Source organism: Panthera tigris, chromosome C1, assembly GCF_018350195.1.
Source record: "Panthera tigris isolate Pti1 chromosome C1, P.tigris_Pti1_mat1.1, whole genome shotgun sequence".
In the NCBI taxonomy this organism is placed as follows: domain Eukaryota; kingdom Metazoa; phylum Chordata; class Mammalia; order Carnivora; family Felidae; genus Panthera; species Panthera tigris.
The window spans coordinates 35,695,003-35,713,653 of NC_056667.1; the positions used below are offsets into that span (position 1 = coordinate 35,695,003).

The 18,651-nt window shown below is 45.6% G+C and overlaps 3 protein-coding genes across 14 annotated transcripts in view; 1 reads left to right on the forward strand and 2 right to left on the reverse strand.

The window, feature by feature from the left end:
- The window catches only part of TESK2 (testis associated actin remodelling kinase 2), a 131,010-nt gene extending 123,431 nt beyond the window's left edge, over positions 1-7,579 (reverse strand). Inside the window, exon 1 of the mRNA XM_007077286.3 lies at positions 7,236-7,579. The gene's annotated coding sequence lies outside the window, so the exon portion shown is untranslated. The remainder of the gene's footprint in view (positions 1-7,235) is intronic.
- Positions 7,580-10,570: 2,991 nt separating this feature from the next.
- Positions 10,571-14,136, reverse strand: CCDC163 (coiled-coil domain containing 163). 11 transcript variants are annotated; one of them, XM_042996936.1, is made up of 11 exons: positions 13,903-14,127; positions 13,473-13,632; positions 13,354-13,384; positions 12,994-13,184; positions 12,821-12,902; positions 12,470-12,656; positions 12,289-12,356; positions 11,936-12,003; positions 11,529-11,629; positions 11,100-11,216; positions 10,725-10,845 (listed from the first exon to the last, which is right to left on the reverse strand). In XM_042996936.1, exons 1-11 carry the CDS (start codon positions 14,106-14,108, stop codon positions 10,821-10,823), a joined length of 1,236 nt encoding a protein of 411 aa, XP_042852870.1. In that variant the 5' UTR covers positions 14,109-14,127; the 3' UTR covers positions 10,725-10,820. The 11 variants fall into 11 exon arrangements, with proteins under 11 accessions (XP_042852873.1, XP_042852870.1, XP_042852868.1 ...); XM_042996934.1 differs by having other exon boundaries at positions 12,994-13,181; positions 13,354-13,387; positions 13,903-14,126; XM_042996933.1 differs by having other exon boundaries at positions 13,354-13,387; positions 13,903-14,126.
- MMACHC (metabolism of cobalamin associated C) lies at positions 14,055-18,400 on the forward strand. 2 transcript variants are annotated; one of them, XM_042996951.1, is made up of 4 exons: positions 14,055-14,324; positions 16,274-16,468; positions 17,194-17,235; positions 17,832-18,400. In XM_042996951.1, exons 1-4 carry the CDS (start codon positions 14,244-14,246, stop codon positions 18,249-18,251), a joined length of 738 nt encoding a protein of 245 aa, XP_042852885.1. In that variant the 5' UTR covers positions 14,055-14,243; the 3' UTR covers positions 18,252-18,400. The 2 variants fall into 2 exon arrangements, with proteins under 2 accessions (XP_042852885.1, XP_007077337.1); XM_007077275.3 differs by having other exon boundaries at positions 14,056-14,324; positions 17,194-17,346.
- Positions 18,401-18,651: the final 251 nt, after the last annotated feature.

Below are 18,651 nucleotides of genomic sequence, written 5' to 3' on the forward strand. Positions count from 1 at the left end.
AGGTTTAGACCCTGGAGCCTGTGTCGAATTCTGTCTCCCTCTCTCTGTGCTCCTCCCCCACTCATGCTCTGTCTCTCTCTCTCCTTCAAAAATAAATAAAAAAATTAAAAAAAATTTTTATAAAAAATAAATAAAATAAAATAAAAAAGAAAGAGGTTAGGGCACCTGGGTGGCTCAGTCGGTTGAGCATCCGACTTTGGCTCAGGTCATGATCTTGCGGTCTGTGGGTTTGAGCCCTGCATCGGGCTCTGTGCTAACAGCTCGGAGCCTGGAGCCTGCTTGGGATTCTGTGTCTCCCCCTCTCTCTGCCCCTCCCCCATTCATGCTCTACCTCTCTCTCTGTCAAAAATAAATAAACATTAAAAAAAATAATTAGAAAAAAGAAAGAAAGAGGGGCACCTGGCTGGCTCAGTGGAACATGTGACACTTGATCTTGTGGTTCAGTTCGAGCCCCACATTAGGTGTAGAGATTACTTAAAAAAAAATTTTATTTTATGTTTAAAAAAAAAAAAAGAAAAGAAAGCAGAAGCTTTTTACATACTGATCTAAAAAGGTCTCCAAGATATAGTATGTGAAAAAGTAGTATAGGGTGGGCAGGGAGTACAGATGAATGGGGAACCATGTGCTAACTTTTACATTAAAAATGGGAAAAATAGGGACGCCTGGCTGGCTCAGTCAGTGGAGTGTGGGACTCCTGATCTCAAGGTTGTGAGTTTGAGCCCCACGTTGCACGCAAAGCTTACTTTAAAAAAAAGCTGAGGGCGCCTTGGTGGCTCAGTCAGTTAAGCATCCAACTTCTACTTAGGTCATGATATCGCAGTTAGTGAGTTCGGGCTCTGTGTTGGGCTCTGTGCTGACAGCTCAGAGCCTGGAGCCTGCTTCAGATTCTGTGTCTCCCTCTCTCTCTGCCCCTCCTCCACTCTCACTCTATCTCTTGCTCTCTCTGAAAAATAAACATTAAAAAAAATTGTTTAGGGGCGCCTGGGTGGCTCAGTTGGTTAAGTGCCCGACTTCAGCTCAGGTCATGATATCACGGTTCATGGGTTTGAGCCCCATGTCAGGCTCTGTGCTGACAGCTTGGACCCTGGAGCCTGCTTTGGATTCTGTGTCTCCCTCTCTCTCTGGCCCTCCCCTGCTCACGCTCTCTCTCTCTCTCTCTCTCTCCCAAAAATAAATAAACATTAAAAAAAATTTTTTTTAATAAATAAAAAAAAATTGTTTACCTGGGAAAAATAAGATTTTATATTCATATTTATATGCATTTGCCTGAAGAAAGTCTAAAAGAGTATAAAGAAACTAGTAGGGGCATCTAGCTGCCTCAATCAGTACAGCATGCAACTCCTAATCTCAGGGTCCTGAGTTCAAGCCCCATATTAGGCATGGAGCCTAGTTAAACAAACTAGTAAAAGTAGTTGGGAGGAGGCATGGAACTGGGTGCATGGGGGACAGGCATAGGAGTGAGACTTTCACTGTTTATATTAAATATATAAATATGCAAACATTTATTTAATCATGGAATGTATTATGTCTTCATAGATTAATTTTTTTATTTTTTTTTAACGTTTATTCATTTTTGAGACAGAGAGAGACAGAGCATGAATGGGGGAAGGTCAGAGAGAGGGGGAGACACAGAATCCAAAACAGGCTCCAGGCTCCGAGCTGTCAGCACAGAGCCCGACGCGGGGCTCGAACCCATGGACTGCGAGATCATGACCTGAGCCGAAGTCGGACACCCAACCGACAGAGCCACCCAGGCGCCCCCATAGATTAATTTTTTAAATGTTTGTTTATTTTAAGAGAGAGAGCAGGGAAAGGGCAGAGAGAGAGAATCCCAAGCAGGCTCCGTGCTATCAGTGCAGAGCCCATGCTGGGCTCAATCCTACGAACTGTGAGATCATGATCTGAGCCAAAATCAAGAGTTGGAAGTTTAACCGACTGAGCCACCCAGGTGCCCCAAAAGATTAATTTTTTTTGGAAAACCTGAATCTCACAGAGGATAAGAAATTTGCCTACAATCATATAGCTAATAATAACAAGATTGATTACATTGTTTTTCCTTATACCATACTGCCTTTCTGAAATTTTCAGGAATGGAAGACTTTAAAATGATCACAAATAGGGACGCCTGGGTGTCTCAATCAATTGAGCATCCATCTCTTGATTTCAGCTCAGGTCATGATCTCATGGTTCATGAGTTTAAGCCCTGCATTGATCCCTGCTTGGGCTTCAGTCTTCCTATCTTGTCCCCTCCCCCTGATTACTCTCTATTGCTCTGTCAAGATAAATAAAAATATGGGGCACCTGGGTGGCTCAGTTGGTTAAGCATCCGACTTCGGCTCAGGTCATGATGTCAGAGTTCGCGAGTTCAAGCCCCATGTGAGGCTCTGTGCTAACAGCTCAGAGCCTGGAGCCTGCTTCAGATTCTGTGCCTCCTCTCTCTCTGCCCCTCCCCCGCTCACAGTCTGTCTGTCTCTCTCAAAAATAAACATTAAAAAAAATTTTTAACAAACAATAAATAAAAATAAACTTTAAAAATGTATCACAAAAAGTTTTTTTAAAAATTTTAAAAGGGAAAAAAAATTTTCTAAGGGGCACCTGCCTGGCTCAGTCAGTGGAGCATGTGACTCTTGATCTCGGGTCAGGAGTTCAAGCCCATGTTGGGCCTAGAGCTTACTTATAAAAAAAATTACCACAATGGGAATGCAAGCTGGTGCAGCCATTCTGGAATACAGTATGGAGGTTCCTCAAAAAATTAAAAATAGAACTACTCTATGACCCAGCAATTGCACTACTAGGTATTTATCCAAGGGATAAAGGTGTGCTGTTTCGAAGGGACACACTCACCTCAATGTTTATAGCAGCACCATCAACAATAGCCAAAGTATGGAAAGAGCCCAAATGTCTATCAGTGGATGAATAGATAAAGAAAATGTGGTATATATATATACAATGGAGTATTACTCGGCAAACAAAAAGAATGAAATCTTGCCATTTGCAACTATGTGGATGGAACTAGAGGGTATTATGCTAAGCAAAATTAGTCAGAGAAAGACAAATATCATGACTTCACTCATATGAGGACTTTAAGACACAGAATAGATGAACACAAGGGAAGGGAAACAAAAATAATATAAAAACAGGGAGGGGGACAAAACATAAGAGACTCTTAAATATGAAGAACAAACAGAGGGTTACTGGAGGGGTTGTGGGAGGGGGGATGGGCTAAATGGGTAAGGGGCATTAAGGAATCTACTCCTGAAATCATTGTTGCACTGTCTGCTAACTAATTTGGATATAAATTTAAAAATTAAATTAAATTAAAAAAAGAAAAAAAATTATCACAAGTAGGCTTTTCTCTGAAATAACCACCTACTCTTGAGTGCTCAGCAAAAATAATACTAGTGACACCATGCTGAAGTAATTAATCTCTGTATGATGACTTGGAAAATAGTATAATACCCATTGTTGGTCCAAAACATTCACCATCACCCACACTATACATTGTAATAATTGGGCTTCATTTACTGGAAGGAGATGAAATTCTTATAAAAGCCCTTATCACAGGTTTCAAATTCCAACACAACATTCATTTTGCAGAACAATGAAGGGTACGGCACTAAGAATATATCTATAAACACTTTCACATAGGGGGAAAAAACATTAAAGCAAGTCAGCTTTCTACTATAAGTAAGCCAAGAAATGAGTACATGTAAATATGTAATTTTCTTTTTACAAATAACATAAGCACAAAATGTTATTGGGGATCCTGGGGTGGAGAGTCCCTAGCCTAGCCTGCCAATACTTTTATTCTTATTTTTTTTAATGTTTATGCATTTTTGAGAGAGCAAGCATGACCGGGGTAGGGGCAGAGAGAGGACAGTGGATTCAAAGCAGGTTCTGTGGTCACAGCAGCAAGCCCGACACGGGGCTTGAACACATGAACCGTGAGATCATGACCTTTGCCAAAGTCAAACGCTCAACCAACTGAGCCACCCAGGTGCCCCCATACATACACTTTTAAACAGAATTAAACAGGCTCACCATATGCTAAATCTCAAAGGATTTGTGTTTGAGACCATCCCAAATACATATCGGTATAAGAGAATACATCAAATATCCAGGGCAGTAAGTATCAAGGATCTCAACAGTAATTCACAAACATCTGTATCACCTAGTACTACTTCTAACAAGTAACCAAGAACCTCCAACTCGATCCTCAGTCTCTCAGTTCTGACCAGCCCCACCTACAGACCCCAACATCTCCTGTGTTCCATTCCCTGCTATCATCCCGGGCAACTATGACATCCATACTAATGACATGTCCAACATACTTCACAGCCCCATAACGTCCCACTACTTCAAAGCCTATACTTCCACTGGCTTCAACAGCACTATGACAGTTACACCCTGGTTGTTTTGTTTGTTTGTTTGTTTGTTTGTTTAACCTTGAAATATTGAACTCTCAGCTTTCCCATTCTGTATTTCTTAAAGAACCTGATCTTCAACTATATTTCTCATTGCTTATTCTTCAAGCTTTTACTTATAATCCTAACTTGGACTCTCAGATTCCATCATATCTCCCACACTATTAGTAGCAGTATAAAGTTACTCTCCATTTTATCTTTCTTTTTTGTATATTCCAATTCTAGATCAACTCAACCATCTTTTTTGCTCTCCTGCTCTTAGGCTTCTGGAGAAGTATAAAATCCATGCTACTAGGCCCTATTACAAATACATTATTTCTAACTTTTACTGGGCCCTCAATGTGATCAGCAATGTTTTTTTTTTTTATCCTTAATCTATTCTTCTTTCATTTCCTATTGAAGATTTCCATGGCCCTAATATTTACCATAGTTCCTTCAGTCTCCAGAAATAATTGACTTCTCTACAGATAACTAATCTCATCAAGAAAATAAGGCCACCTGGAGTGCCTGGGTGGCTCAGTAGGTTGAGCATCCGACTTCAGCTCAGGTCATGATCTCACAGTTTGTGGGTTCGAGCCCCGCATCGGGCTCTGTGCTGACAGCTTGCTCAGAGCCTGCAGCCTGCTTCAGATCCTGTGTCTCCTTCTCTCTCTCTGCCCCTCCCCCACTCATTCTCTGTATCTCTCTCTCAAAAATAAATGTTAAAAAAACTAAAAAAAAAAAAAAAGAAGGCCATCTGTCAAACTCGCTCACCTTTTCCTTCTACCACATCATTATCCATCTTGACTTGTATTATTGTCAAGGAATAAAACCCAACTGATTTCTTAGGTAAATTTTCCACTCAATCTACAAAATTCTTTCACTCATGCTAAAAAGAAAAACACCCATGTGCCATAGTGGAAAGAACACAGGTTTCAGAGATAGATAGATTTTGTTCAAATTCTTGCCTATAGTCTTCCCAATTGTAAAAGAAGGATACTGATACCTAAACCACAAGGCTGTTGTGATCTATAAAGCATCTTTATGGCATCTGGCAGAATATATTCTCTCTTTCTTCTAAAAAGATTTTATCTCTAAGCAATTTCTACACCCAACGTGGGGCTCGATCTCACCACCCCAAGATCAAGAGTCGCATGCTCCAGCAACTGAGACAGCCAGGCACCCTTCAGTATATTCTCATCTCAATAAAGATGTTTCACTACTATCATCTCTTTCACAACCACACTTGTTGAAAGAGTAATTTTACTCACTGCCTCCCATTTATTCCTCAATCCATTATGATCTGACTACTGCTATCATTGCCACCACTGCACTATCTGAAGCGTCTTTCAGAGGAAACAAGAGATCTCCTAATTGCTAAATTCAGTGGTTTCTCTCTAATCCTCATTCTGCTTGACTTCTGCAGCACCTGACAGTGATGGTCACCCCCTCCCATCCTGAAACCCTTCTTCCTTTGGTTTCTATTATAATGCCATTCTGTTCCAGTTCTTATCCCATTCCTTTAACCTATCTTGGTGTCTATTGCCCTTCAAATAATGATGCTCCTTCTGGTCCACAGCCCTTTTCTTCTATTCTTTCAGTGTTACCATCCCATATCAAGTCTTCAAATATCCCTGTTATATTCTCTGTTGACCCTCAAATTTATGTATTCAGTTCCAACCTTTCTCCCAATTTTCAGACCCCACAGTATTATCTGAAAAACACCTCAAATTAAGCATGTCCAAAGGGAACATTACCTTCCCTCAAAATTGCTTATGTTCCATCCCTATTACAATTAACACGACCAACACATCCCACCAATGAAGTCAGAAACTTCCCTCTCAACTCTGGAAACATCATGGAATTGAAACCTCCTGGAACTGCATGCCATTGTCTTCATTTTCCTACCACTATCCCAGTTCATCCCCTCCGACCTAGAGTAGCACACTGGTTTCCTGCCTACCTAGGTTTGTTTTATCTACCTCCACACTGTCTTCACTTTCATTTCTTCCTCCACATTTTCACCAGAGATAATCAATCATACCAAATTCCTGCCTAGAAAACTTTCAATGGCCCCCCATACCTACAAAACAAAGTCCAAATTCTTCAGCAAGGTTTTCTCAGAGTTATAAACGGAAAGGTTTTAGATCAGACAAACATGGTTTTCAAAAACAAAAACAAAACAAACAAAACCATGGGTTTCATTTCTAGCTAAATCTAAATACTGGCTTAGTCCAGAGTCTTCCAAGTGAAAGATAAAAGGCAGAGAAGGGAGAACGAGGGATGACAGGAGAAAAGAAGGAGACAGTAGTGTCTGAGGTGGGGGACGGAGTATTTTCGAGTTTAGAAATGGAAAGTTTCCAGAGAAGAGTATTTGAGGGAAGTGTTGAGGGAAGTAAAGTGACGGAGACCAGATCTCTGAGGGAGGAGGGATTACAGAGACGAGGGAAGCTCTCAGTGTGGAGTTGGAGGTCTCTGAAACAGGAGTTCTCCGAGAAAATGAAGGATTCTTGAGTCTGTGAAATGAGAAAAGTTCCTGAGTCAAGGACCAGGTCCCCGATACGAAGGAACTTCTAATGGGTTCCTGGCCTCTGAGGCAAGAAGGCGGGGGTCGGGGAAGGGGTTGTCCCGCGACCCTGAGGGAAGTGAAAAGGGAAGGGGAAGGGGCGAGAAGTGTCCCCAGCCGCTCAGAGGAAGACCTTGGGAAGCGAAGGGGTCCTGTCGGTGTTGAGAGACCCGAGCGCCAATGCTCCGGAACCGCGGCGGTGTAGCAGCCGCGCGCGCGGGCCGGGGTGCCCCGGATTTGTGCCCTATGCGCTCTCTCGGCGTTACCTGAGGCGGGACTGAGCAGCCAGAGGGGTGCCTGCGCGGGCGGGAGGCGGAGGCAGCAGCAAAGTGGGAGCATAGTAGCCCTCACAGCTTGGAGGCGGCAGAGGCTCTCAGCCTGCGGAGGCGGTGGGGGTCCCTCGCGCAGAAGCCGGAGACTCGGCGGAGCTAACGGCGGCGAAGGACAAGGAGGCTACTGCCATGGCCCCGCAGTCGGGACCGTTCCCCCCGTCTGCTTGACGGGGCCAGGAGAATGATCCCAACGGCGAGCCAGAAAGGGCAGCTGAAAGCTCCGCTTGAGCTCCGCGACCGCGAGCCACTGAAACGCCTGCCCAAGTAGGCTGGAGGACTGGGGGCGGGGCCTCTGCGGCCACGCCCCTCTTCTCAAGCCTCCCAGCAGCCAATCAATCGTCGATCCTTGATAAACCAGCTAGTGGAATTGCCCAATTAGCGTTAGGAATGCCACGTGGTATGAGGGTGGACTCAATAGGCGTCCGGGAAAGCCAATCAACAGCCCTAGGCGCCAACTCCGGAGGACGAAGAGAACCAATAGAAAGTAAGAGGAGGTTAAAAACAGAAGAGGCAGTGTGCTGGAAAGGCGGAATCAAGGAGGAGGGAATACACCTGGGGGAAACTCAAGTCCCTGGACCCTCCAGAGGGCGGGACAGTAAATACGAGAGGGAACAATTAAAATGCCAAACATATAAACGATTGGTAATTAATAAAACTAACAGAAAATGGGTTCGACTGGCGCGGCTTTGCAGTTGGTGAAGGAATAGCTGAGTAAGGACTCTCTGAATAAGAAAAAGCCATTTGAACGTAGAGTCCTGCAGGATCTCGGTATACTGTAGGGGAGAAATTGATACATAAACTATTATTATTAGCTACTTGGGATAGTAAAAGCAATGAGTTGGGTTCAAACGCTGAAGCAACAATTAATCTAGACTAAGAATTGATTCGGTGAAGCCTTCTTGGAAGAGAGAACGCTTGAGCTGGCTTGAAAACTGAAGATTTTGAAAGAGCTGGGTAGGGAATAAGAATTCTATTCAACTGTTCACCATGCACATATTTCCTTCCTCATGCTTTCCATATGCCTGGACTTCAGGTGCTCATAATCTCACGCCTGAGCAGATTGGAACAGAGTTTCCAGGGCTAGAGCAGGCAAAGAAACACCAGAGTATGGGCCTTCCTGCACCAATATTTCCTTGGATTAGAGACCTCCTTTCAGACATCTTTAGACTTGCCTCCTACTGGAAGAGTCTTGACAGATAAGTGGGATTTGAATAGTTGGAGTATAGGTGGTGTACATTCCTAGTGGCAATAAAATTTAAGAAAGATGTGTGTATGATTTCACTCATATGTGGAATCTAAAAAACAACAAATGAATAAACAAACAAAAAACAGAACCAGACCTATAAGTACAGAGAACAAACTGATGGTTGCTGGAAAGGACAGGGAACAAAATGGGTGAAGGGGAGTGGGAGATAGAGGCTTTCAGTTTTAGAATGAATAAGTCACGAGAATAAAAGGCACAGCACAAGGAATATAGTCAAAGGTATTCTAATAGTATTGTATGGTGACAGATGATAGCTATACTTGTGACCATACCATAATGTATAAATTTGTCCAATCACTATGTTGTACATCTGAAACTAATGTAACATTGTGTGTCAACTACAGTTAAATAAAAAGTTTTAAAAAGATGTGTGATAGGAGATAAGAATGGAAGTTAAATGTGGATTGAGCTTAAATGCCAAATTTGTCCTTTTTTATGCTGTGAGAGTTGTCAAAGGTTCTCGAGCAGAGTAGTCTCAACAGGACACTGGTTTAGTTAGATTAATAGGTAGCTCACAGTATCTCCAAAAGGAGAAAAGAAACCACCCAGCCCTGTACCCTTGGCTCAAAGCCTTTTCTGTATCATTCTTTTGGCAACACATGATGTGCTGCCACCTGGTGACAGTTCAAATACCATTGTTCCCCACTGCTATTTAATTTTTCTGTTGTTAGAGCCCTGGCACCTTTTAAACCTGTCTCCCACAAAGCCTGATGCAAAGTATTTGATAAATAGGTACAGCACTGGTAGCAAGTATAATTGAATAATGCCATCATACCATATGTATCACATGCCCAGTGAAAGATGTAAAAGAGAGGGGTTACTTATACCCTCAGTGGGAAGATGAGCCTTGATGGCAAGTTTTTAGGTTTTTGAACAAGTTCTGTTTGACCCAAGTCTGATCTCTACCATTCCACTGTCAGAAATTTCCTTTATAGTGAGGGGAAAGAACCAAGGATTGCCTTATAGTTATTTGGGTGTCAAAGGCCCACTCTTCATTATCTGTCTCCTAGTTAGGCCAGGGCCTTGAATGCATCGTATAACCTGCCCTACTGATCTCAGCCTTTTATTATGCTTTTATTTCAGAATTGTCTCCTCTTCCCAGCTAGATGGAGCTAAGAGCTGGGAACTTTATAAGCCCACTGCACATCTTAACTCAGGGCAAATACATACCAGGGCTGGTATGTATTATCCTCAATAAATATCAACTGGGTGGATGAATGGCATTATCTTTTGTCTATATTTAGCGGTGGAAGAGACCTCATGAGTCCTTAGTGGGATGCTGCTGCTTCTAAGGAAATCTTGGACTGCATGCTCTAGAATACAAAATCCAAGTAAGAAGCAAGTAAAGCTGCCCTTAGCCTACATAGAAAGATCTACTTTCCAGAGAGCAAGCTTGTGATGGAAGGATTAGAACTAATAACCACAAGGCATTTTTTTAAATATAACAAGAAATATAGAGTACATCACCCCTAATGATTCGATTAATATTAAATCATGAAATTTGTTTCATCTAATAAATATATACATGTATATTTACTAGGCCACAATGTAAACTATATTTCTTACTGGAGGTCACATCAAAAAATTTTAAAGCCACTGGATTAGAGGCAGAGACTGAAAGAAAGGAGACCAGGAGACTGTTGCAGAAATGCAAGCAGGGCTGGGCTACTGAGGATGAGGAAATGTGGAGGGACTAGAGTAAGCCTTAAGAGGTAGGAGCTGGAGGTGAGGAGAGGAAGCCTCCTATTGCTCAGGTCCAGGGCCTATATAAATGTCTTGCCCTCCTCTGCATCCCCACAGCAATACTGGCCTACCTTATTCTACCTACCAGAATGGGAACTCCCATCTCCTTCCAAATTCCACTGAGCAGAGGGCTTGCACTCAGCTATGAGTATCTATGAACTTGGACTTCAGAGAGAGGGATGGCAGAAAGCAGTCCAGTAACAGGAGGAAGGGTACAGTTGAGTCTATCCCATGTGGGTGCTGATTCACAGAAGACATCAGGAAGAGTTAAAACATTTATTGTAATTATTGCCTGGTGGGCAGGCAGTGACAAGCCTCAGTAAGAGGGCAGATACCAGCTAGATCAAGAAAGGAGGGACATGGGGCCCAGAAACAGGGCCATGAAGGGGAAGGTGAGCAAAGCTACTCTTAGAAGTTCTTATAGGTCACTCAGGAACATTGTGGGGCCCTTAAAGAATATGTTCTCCCGCTCAAGGCTCTGGGCCTAAAGCTGAAAGCTGCTGGGCTCCAGGTTAGAAAGTGTGCTCTTCTGGAGATCTAAGGGGATAAAAAGGGAAAAGAAAACAAACCATCAGCAAGCACTATGATACACACAGAACTAGGCCCTAGGCCTGTCTGATGGGGAGGAACATACAAGCCTGACCTGGGATAAGTAACGACAGAATGATGGATTCACTAAAAAAGAGGCAGAGACTCCATTCTACCCAGTGTCAAATAATCAGGCAGCTGACACACACGCACCATTCAGATTCACCCTCCCCCAGACCTGGGATCCCTGCCCTTACTCCCACCTAGTTTCCCAGCTACTGTTGCTGTCTGGAAGACTGACTTCAGAGGTAGATGAAGAAAGAGACATGGTGAAGGTGGCAGCCAGGGACAACTTAGATTGGAGGATGTGAATGGAGGTCCTGGAAAGGGGAACAGAATCAGAAGCAGAGATGGAGACAGTGGGTCAAGAGGACCCTTCCACCATAGAACTGTTCTCCTTCATGAGGCCAGGACCCCGGTCTCCTCTCCCTTTATCCTTCAAACATATAAAGATACCTCAGTGACCCTGTATCAAGTAAAGAATGCCCAGTACTGCCTTTACAGGCTGTAACCCAGATACCAAACCACCCCTACCAGCCCATGTCAAATCTAGGATAGCTGAACTTTGGTCCCCAATGCCTGGCCTCTGAGACATATCCCTTCCACTGCCACAAGCATCCACACCCCCTGACCTGAAGAGGTTGTGCTCCTGCCGGGCATCCTGGACCTCTGTCCTGGCAGCCTCCAGGGTGTGACCCTTGACCTCCCTGCCACTTTGCAGCTGCTCCAACATCTGCCAGACCATGGGCCCAGGTAGGACCAGGTAGGTACATTCCTCTCCCTCTCCAGGAGGAATCCCCCTCCCCACCATTGGCATCTTCAGCGCACATGGAACCCTCATGTGGGCAATGACAGTCTCTCAACCTGGAGAAGAGGGCTTGGGAAGAAAAGCTTTGGAGGGAGGTAGAGTCAGCACAGGGAACAGAGAAAGAGATAGGGGTGGGAAAGGGTATGCTGGCCTGCCTGCACAACAGAAAAGACAGAAAGGAAGGAGCCTTCATAGGGAGATATGAAGAAATAGGTCTCATCCTGGTCCTACCTTCCAGCTGTGGGCCTGAGCTTGCCCCCCTTCAGCCATCTGTTTCAGCAGCAGCTCCTGGTGCTGGCCTTCAATGAGAGAAAAATGTAAGAGAGCTGTTCTCCAACTTCTTTCTTTTCTCCTCCCAGCCTTGTACCCAGCCTGGTGCTGAAAACTGAGACAGAAGCATTCTGGTCTAGCATTCCAAACTGACTGGGGAAACTAGACTCACACCATGGAGGCAAGACAAAACACTTGGCCAGACTTCTGAGCAGCTCAAGAAATCAGAGCTATGGCCACTTACTGGGACAGCAAAAAGGCTTTCCAGAAAAGGGGACAGGTGAACTCATACCCACCCTCAATCTTTTACTGACTCAGCTGGTCCTGCAGCAATTTCAGCTCCTCCTGAAGAATCTCTGATTCCTCCCACAGGAGTTGACACCTGCACAGATGACAGCAGTGTCATTCGAAAGCCAATCAACAAGCCCTGAGGACACTACCAGAGTGCCAAGAGTTCAGAGGCCCAAAGAAGGAGAGGTCTTGCCCATCACTTACTCATTCTGCAGCTCTTGGTGAAGGCAACCCGTAGCACTACGTTTTTGTGGTCCTGTTTGTATTTGGGCTTGGGCCTGTTCCTGCACCTGGCTTCGAAGACCCTGCAGTTCCCTTCTCAGCCCCTCCAGGAGTTGATCCAGGAGAAGGACCCTCTGCTCTGGGCTCCCCTGCAGCAACCTTAGTGATGCTGTAGTGGGACAAACTGAGGATCAGTCCTTCTGAGACTTTTACACATGAGCCTACAGATTCCACTTGCAAATCAAGACACAAGTGCACACACAGGAGATATGTAACAAAACTGTGTGCATACATAATGAGCTGTGTGCAGGAAAAAAATAACTGGCCATATACCTTCCAGGGTACAGATCTTATACTTCTGCTGCTTTTGCTCTTCCAGCAGCCCCTGCCCAGCCTGTCTTAGTGTCTCAGTCACCTACCCAGGCAAGAAAAGCCACTTGAGCTACTGTGCAAGGGGCATCTCACACAAACACAAACACATACACACCTAGGATTCCACACTTTACCTGAGCCTGGGATTGAAGCTGGGATTGGAGAATAATAACTTCATCCCAGAGAGAAGATGCACCATGGGCCTTACCCCAACTCAGCCTCTCTGGGACAAAGGGAGTCTCTAGAGCCCAAGGCTGTTGAGCATGGACTCCAGACTGAGGAGGCAAGTGATGAGGGGAAATCCAGGTCCCAGCCAAATCTCCTGCTGAGGGAATAAGCAAGGGATGATTGTAAGGCCTAACTTTGGGGAGAAAACAGATGTTTGTTCAGGAAAGAAAACAGTTGGAATTTGGAATAGTGGATGATACAGGCACTGGAAAAAAGCAGATCCTGGAAAAAGAAAAGAACGGGGGCAGAAAAGGGACAATACTCACCCGCTGTGGAGACTCCAAGAGGATACAGCCACTGCTACAAAAAAAAAGTTCACAGGCCAATAGGCTCTGAGTGTCCCTAAACCCAAACCTCTAACGGGGGCCCTCAGGTGCCCCCTCACCTTAATCCTGGCCACATTTCCATCGGTAGCATTGAGAAGCACGTCGAGGTGCTCAGACCAGCTCAGGCTCCTACTCATAACCTTCCGCAAGGCTCCCTGACGTCTTGTGCCTTTGCTCTTCCAGCCCGGAACACCAGAGACACAGCCCAGTAAGGCCACACTTCAGATCGAAAGTGGGGAGTGGGGATGTAATACTAAAGGTAGGGAGGGATGCAGTTATCAAGCCAAACTGGGACTGGTCAGGAGGGCAGCGCTTGGGGACTCTAGGGGGAAAGCGGGATGCTTTGATACTCAATTATCAGGTGGGAATTGAGAGTGCCGAATCTTGGTCGAAACCTTCCCAGACCCAAGACACAGGTACCATCACTCCGAACCTGTGCCAGCGACTACTGCCCAGTTCAAACCCTCCTGTAGGCCGGGAAAGCCCGACCTTGGACTGGCTGCCGCAGCGCCACGTGGGAAACTGAGTTTGTCTCTCGCGGAAACAACCGGCGATGGAGGCTGTAGAACTACGTTTCCCTGGTAGCGGCACGAGCATTGACACTGCCACCGTGAAGCTTGCCGGGAAACCGAGGCTTTCTGATTCTGTAGCTGTTGAACCCAAGGACCAAGTGCACTACATATCCCAAGATGCATTGCATAGAGCCAACGCTACCCCGCTGCTGATCCCAGTGGTTCTTGGGAAATGGAGTCCAAGCTACCTTGAAACTTAACGGCCCAGGTTATCCTTGAGACTCCATTCCCCAGCAAGGTCTGCGCGTTGCGTGCACTATGGAGCTGCAAGTCGCAGAACTGAAGCAGAAGATCGAGGACACATTGTGCCCTTTTGGCTTCGAGGTTTACCCCTTCCAGGTTGGTTTATCCCTCTGCGGTGCTGGAGCGAGGTGTATAATTGGCCTCGGTGCTATTGGCGTGAAGCTCGAGAGCCTTCTGATCTTTCCCGAGCTCCTCTGGCCCCATGTCCATCTGACGTACGGGAACATGGTGTCAATGGGGACTTTGTTAAAGAGGTAGAGAAACGGCCGCATGTTTGTCCTTGAAATCCCATATAACGCCATATTGATGAATGGGAGACACCACATAAGCCAGTAATCTTGTGGCTCTACCACCTCCATAATTTACAGGAAGAAAGTGACCAGTGGGGTCAGAGTCATTTGAGAAGCATCCTTCAGAAGGGGCGCCTGGGTGACTCAGTCGGTTAAGCGTCGGTTTCTAAGTTCGAGCCCCGCCTTGGGCTCTGTGCTGACAGCTCAGAGCCTGGAGCCTGCTGCGGATTCTGCGTCTCCCTCTCTCTCTGACCTTCCCCAGCTCGCTCGCTCACTTGCTCTGTCTCTCTCCCCAAAAAGTAAACATTTAAAAAAAAAAAAAAAAAAAAAAAAAGCTTCCTTAAAGAGTTAGGATAGAGCAAGGCCTTGTAGGTTTGTGTAGCTAAGATTTAGGTTATTTGAGGGGGGAAGGGCATTCCTGTTGTTGAACAAGCAAACAATTGGCTGGTTTGTTCCATCTACCAACAGAGGGCTAATTCATGATGTTGCCAATCACCAGCGCTGGGCTGGATACAGAAACTGTGCACTCGCCTGTCACAGAAGTCTGGCACCACTACCTACCCTTGTTTACACAGATCCTTCCCCCTTATCCAGTGCCCTTTGTACTGAGCTGTGTGCTTGGACACAAAGCTAAATCAACTCAGGTTGAGCTCTTTGCCTGATGCTTAAGAGACAACTCACTCCCACCCCTTCCACTGAGTGGCACACAGCAGTGCTAGGAAAGAATATAGTGAAAGTATGTTGGGTCTAGCTTGAGAAGGACTTCCCAGAAAAAAATATAGAGTTGAGCTATATATGAAAAGAAGGAAAGAGTATTATGTACATCCCAAATATCAGGAACAGCTTAAGTAAAGGTGTGGAGGTAGTGGTGGATGGCAGGTATGGAGAGAGTGAGAATGTTTGGTGGGTCAGGTAGAACTGGGTGAGTAGTAAGAGTTATTGTACTAGACTCCTACTTCTCACCCTTTCCCTCCCCCACATCCAGTCAGACACCAAGACCTTTAGGAATCTGTCACTTGAGTCTCCCAAGTCCATTCCCTTCCATCCAACCCCTCTGTGTTTGGATTACTGCAATAATCTGCTTGCTATCATTTTGCATTCAACCTGTCCTTACACTGCAGCCAGATCTTTCCAAAGCCGATCATGTACATTTCCTCCTTAAATCTTAAATGGCTAGCCCCCCCCCCCATTGTCACCAAATTAGACCTATATTCCTTAAATTAGTATCTAGGCCAGTCATAATTTCACGCCTACTGATCTTTCCACCCTTCTCTCCTGCTCCCCTTTACAGACCCTTCACTTCTATCAAACTAGACAATTTGCTGTTTTCCAAATATGTCATTTTTGCATGTCTTTGTTAATGCTGTGCCCTCTATTTAGAATAAAACACCAGATTTTCTCTCCCTACATCATCTTGTCAGTTTCCTTCCTACCGTTCAAAAACAGCTTCCAAGAAGCCTTTTCTAGTTTCACAGGATCCTCATCAGGCCCTGTCATTGCACTAATCACAGTAGTTTCTTTTGGTTCTTAGTCATGAATTCTCTGCCTCTTTATCCCAAACTCCCTGTCAGATTCCCCTATGGAGGAGTCCCCCATAAATATACATCATGCAGCATCAGTAGAAATCCATTCACTGAATGAATGAGATGGAGACAGCCCAAGATGTATGAGGCCTTGAATGCCGGGCCAAGGTATGGACGTGACAAAGGCCTAAATTGGCCCTCCTGTGTAGCCTGAATTTTCTCTCTGTTCTAGGTGGCATGGTATAATGCACTCCTGCCTCCAGCCTTCCACCTACCCCTGCCAGGACCTACCCTGGCCTTCCTGGTACTCAGCACACCTGCCATGTTTGACCGGGCCCTCAAACCCTTCCTGCAGAGTTGCCATCTCCGACCACTGACTGACCCTGTGGACCAGTGTGTAGCCTACCACTTGGGCCGTGTTAGAAAGGTGAGCAAGGTTCATATATTCCCCCAGGTTTCAAACCCATAGCTGCTTTCAGCTACTCTAAGCTCAGTGCAGGATCTAGACCTACTTACGGCTATGAGCCACTTTCAGATGGGCTATGCTAGAGCATCTTTGACATTGTGAGCTCTCCCCATTCTGCCTTAGCCCAGTTTCAGCCACCTTCTTCTAGCAGCCCCCCAGGTCTATAATCAATCTCACTTACCCTATCTCAGATGGGCAATTACATGAACTTCAAACCAGACTTCCCTTAGCCTCCAAGTGAAATAGGAATAAGCCTAGCATCCCCTAAGCATCTTTCACCTGTCCTTCCCTAGACCTGGATATTTTGTGTGTCTTTAGGGCCTTTTGAGGGTAGAACAATATCCCCACCACCACCAGACACATGCACACACACATATATATATATACACATACATCGGGTCTCCCCAGAGCTGGGCCATGTCTTCCTCCACACTGAGACTTGGGAGGGCAGAGCCAAGTCACCCCTTGTAATAGGCATTTGTGAGCAAGACCTTGTTATTTCCCTTCATATATGGGCCTTCCTGGACAGAGTATCATTTTCTTCACAGTGGAGCTCCCCCAAGTTTAAGGTCATGTTTTCCCTTTAAACAACTTCTGAGGACAGGACCAAGTTAACACAACTAGGGCTCTCTAGGACAAAGTCATGATTCCTCTCATGTTGAAATGAGCTTCCATCTCTATCCCAGAACCTCCCAGAGTTGCAAATGGAAGTCATCGCTGACTACGAGGTACACCCCAATCGGCGCCCCAAGATTCTGGCCCAGACTGCAGCCCATGTGGCAGGGGCTGCTTACTACTACCAACGGAAGGATGTGGAGGCTGACCCCTGGGGGACCCAGGTCAGAGGGCAAGTGTGAATGAGTAGGGACTGGGAGAAAATGGTGAAGGCTCCTCAAGATACCAATTCACATTCTTCCACCTACCCTGGGTAAATGATTTGGTAGACACAATCCAAGGGAAAGGTGTGCCCTAGTCAGGACCCCAACCCCACATGCTTTCTGGAGTCGGCCTGGGAACACATCAGGTCAGAGAACTTAGTCTGTTAAAATCTTGTTACAGGATGGAGGGGTAGAGCAGTAATCAGGAAACCCAACAGTAAGACTGGGAAGTTGACAGAGACTCAGCTTAATAAACCCTTCCTTCTAGGTTCCTCATGGCCAAAGTGAGCTCATGAAAAGGGTTGTCCATGAAAGGAAATAGGGAAACCCAGCCAAAGGAGAGGTTCAAATGTGGAATCAGTGTTCCTTGAAAATAAATGAACAAGCCTAGCTTGCAGTGATGATAGTTGGACTTACTCCATGACCTTGCTTTACCATCTCCTCAGCACATATCAGGTGTGTGCATACATCCCCGATACGGAGGCTGGTTTGCCATCCGAGGAGTAATGCTGCTGCCAGGAGTAGAGGTGCCAGATCTGCCACCCACAAAGCCCCTGGACTGTGTACCTACAAGAGCTGCCCGAATCACCCTGCTTGAAGGCTTTAATTTCCACTGGCGTGACTGGACATACCGGGATGCTATAACACCACAGGAGCGTTACTCAGAAGAACAGAAGGCTTACTTTTCTACTCCACCTGCCCAACGCTTAGCTTTGTTGGGCTTGGCCCAGCCCTCAGAGGATCCTAGCTCTGCATCACCTGAGCTTCCTTTTACCACACTCCCACCCAAGAAGCCCCAGAATCCCAGCAGAGCCCGAGGCTGGCTCAGCCCCAGCATCTCACCACCTGCATCCCCTGGCCCTTGATATCCTCCCTCCTCTGAGATCCCTATTTATAAGTGGTACTTGGCTCTAGAACTCCTTTGGCTTTGGCAAGGCCAGATATTTTATTTTGGGTACAATATTTTTGTTTAAACAGGCTTCATGCCCAGTGTGGAGCCCAACATTGGGCTAGAACTCACGATCCTGAGATCAAGACATGAGCTGAGATCTAGAGTTGGATGCTTAACCAAATGAGCCACCCCAGGTGCCTGGGTACGATATTTTTGATACAAGGATTGTAATAGAGCTCTTCAGTGAAGATAACAAAGCTCAGAAAAATTTAGTCAAAAGTCGAAGACAAGACAGATCCAGAATTCCCACCTTAAAATACAGGATTTATTCCTTTCCATTTCTCTCCAGTGCTCCAAGATCCTACTTGTTACAG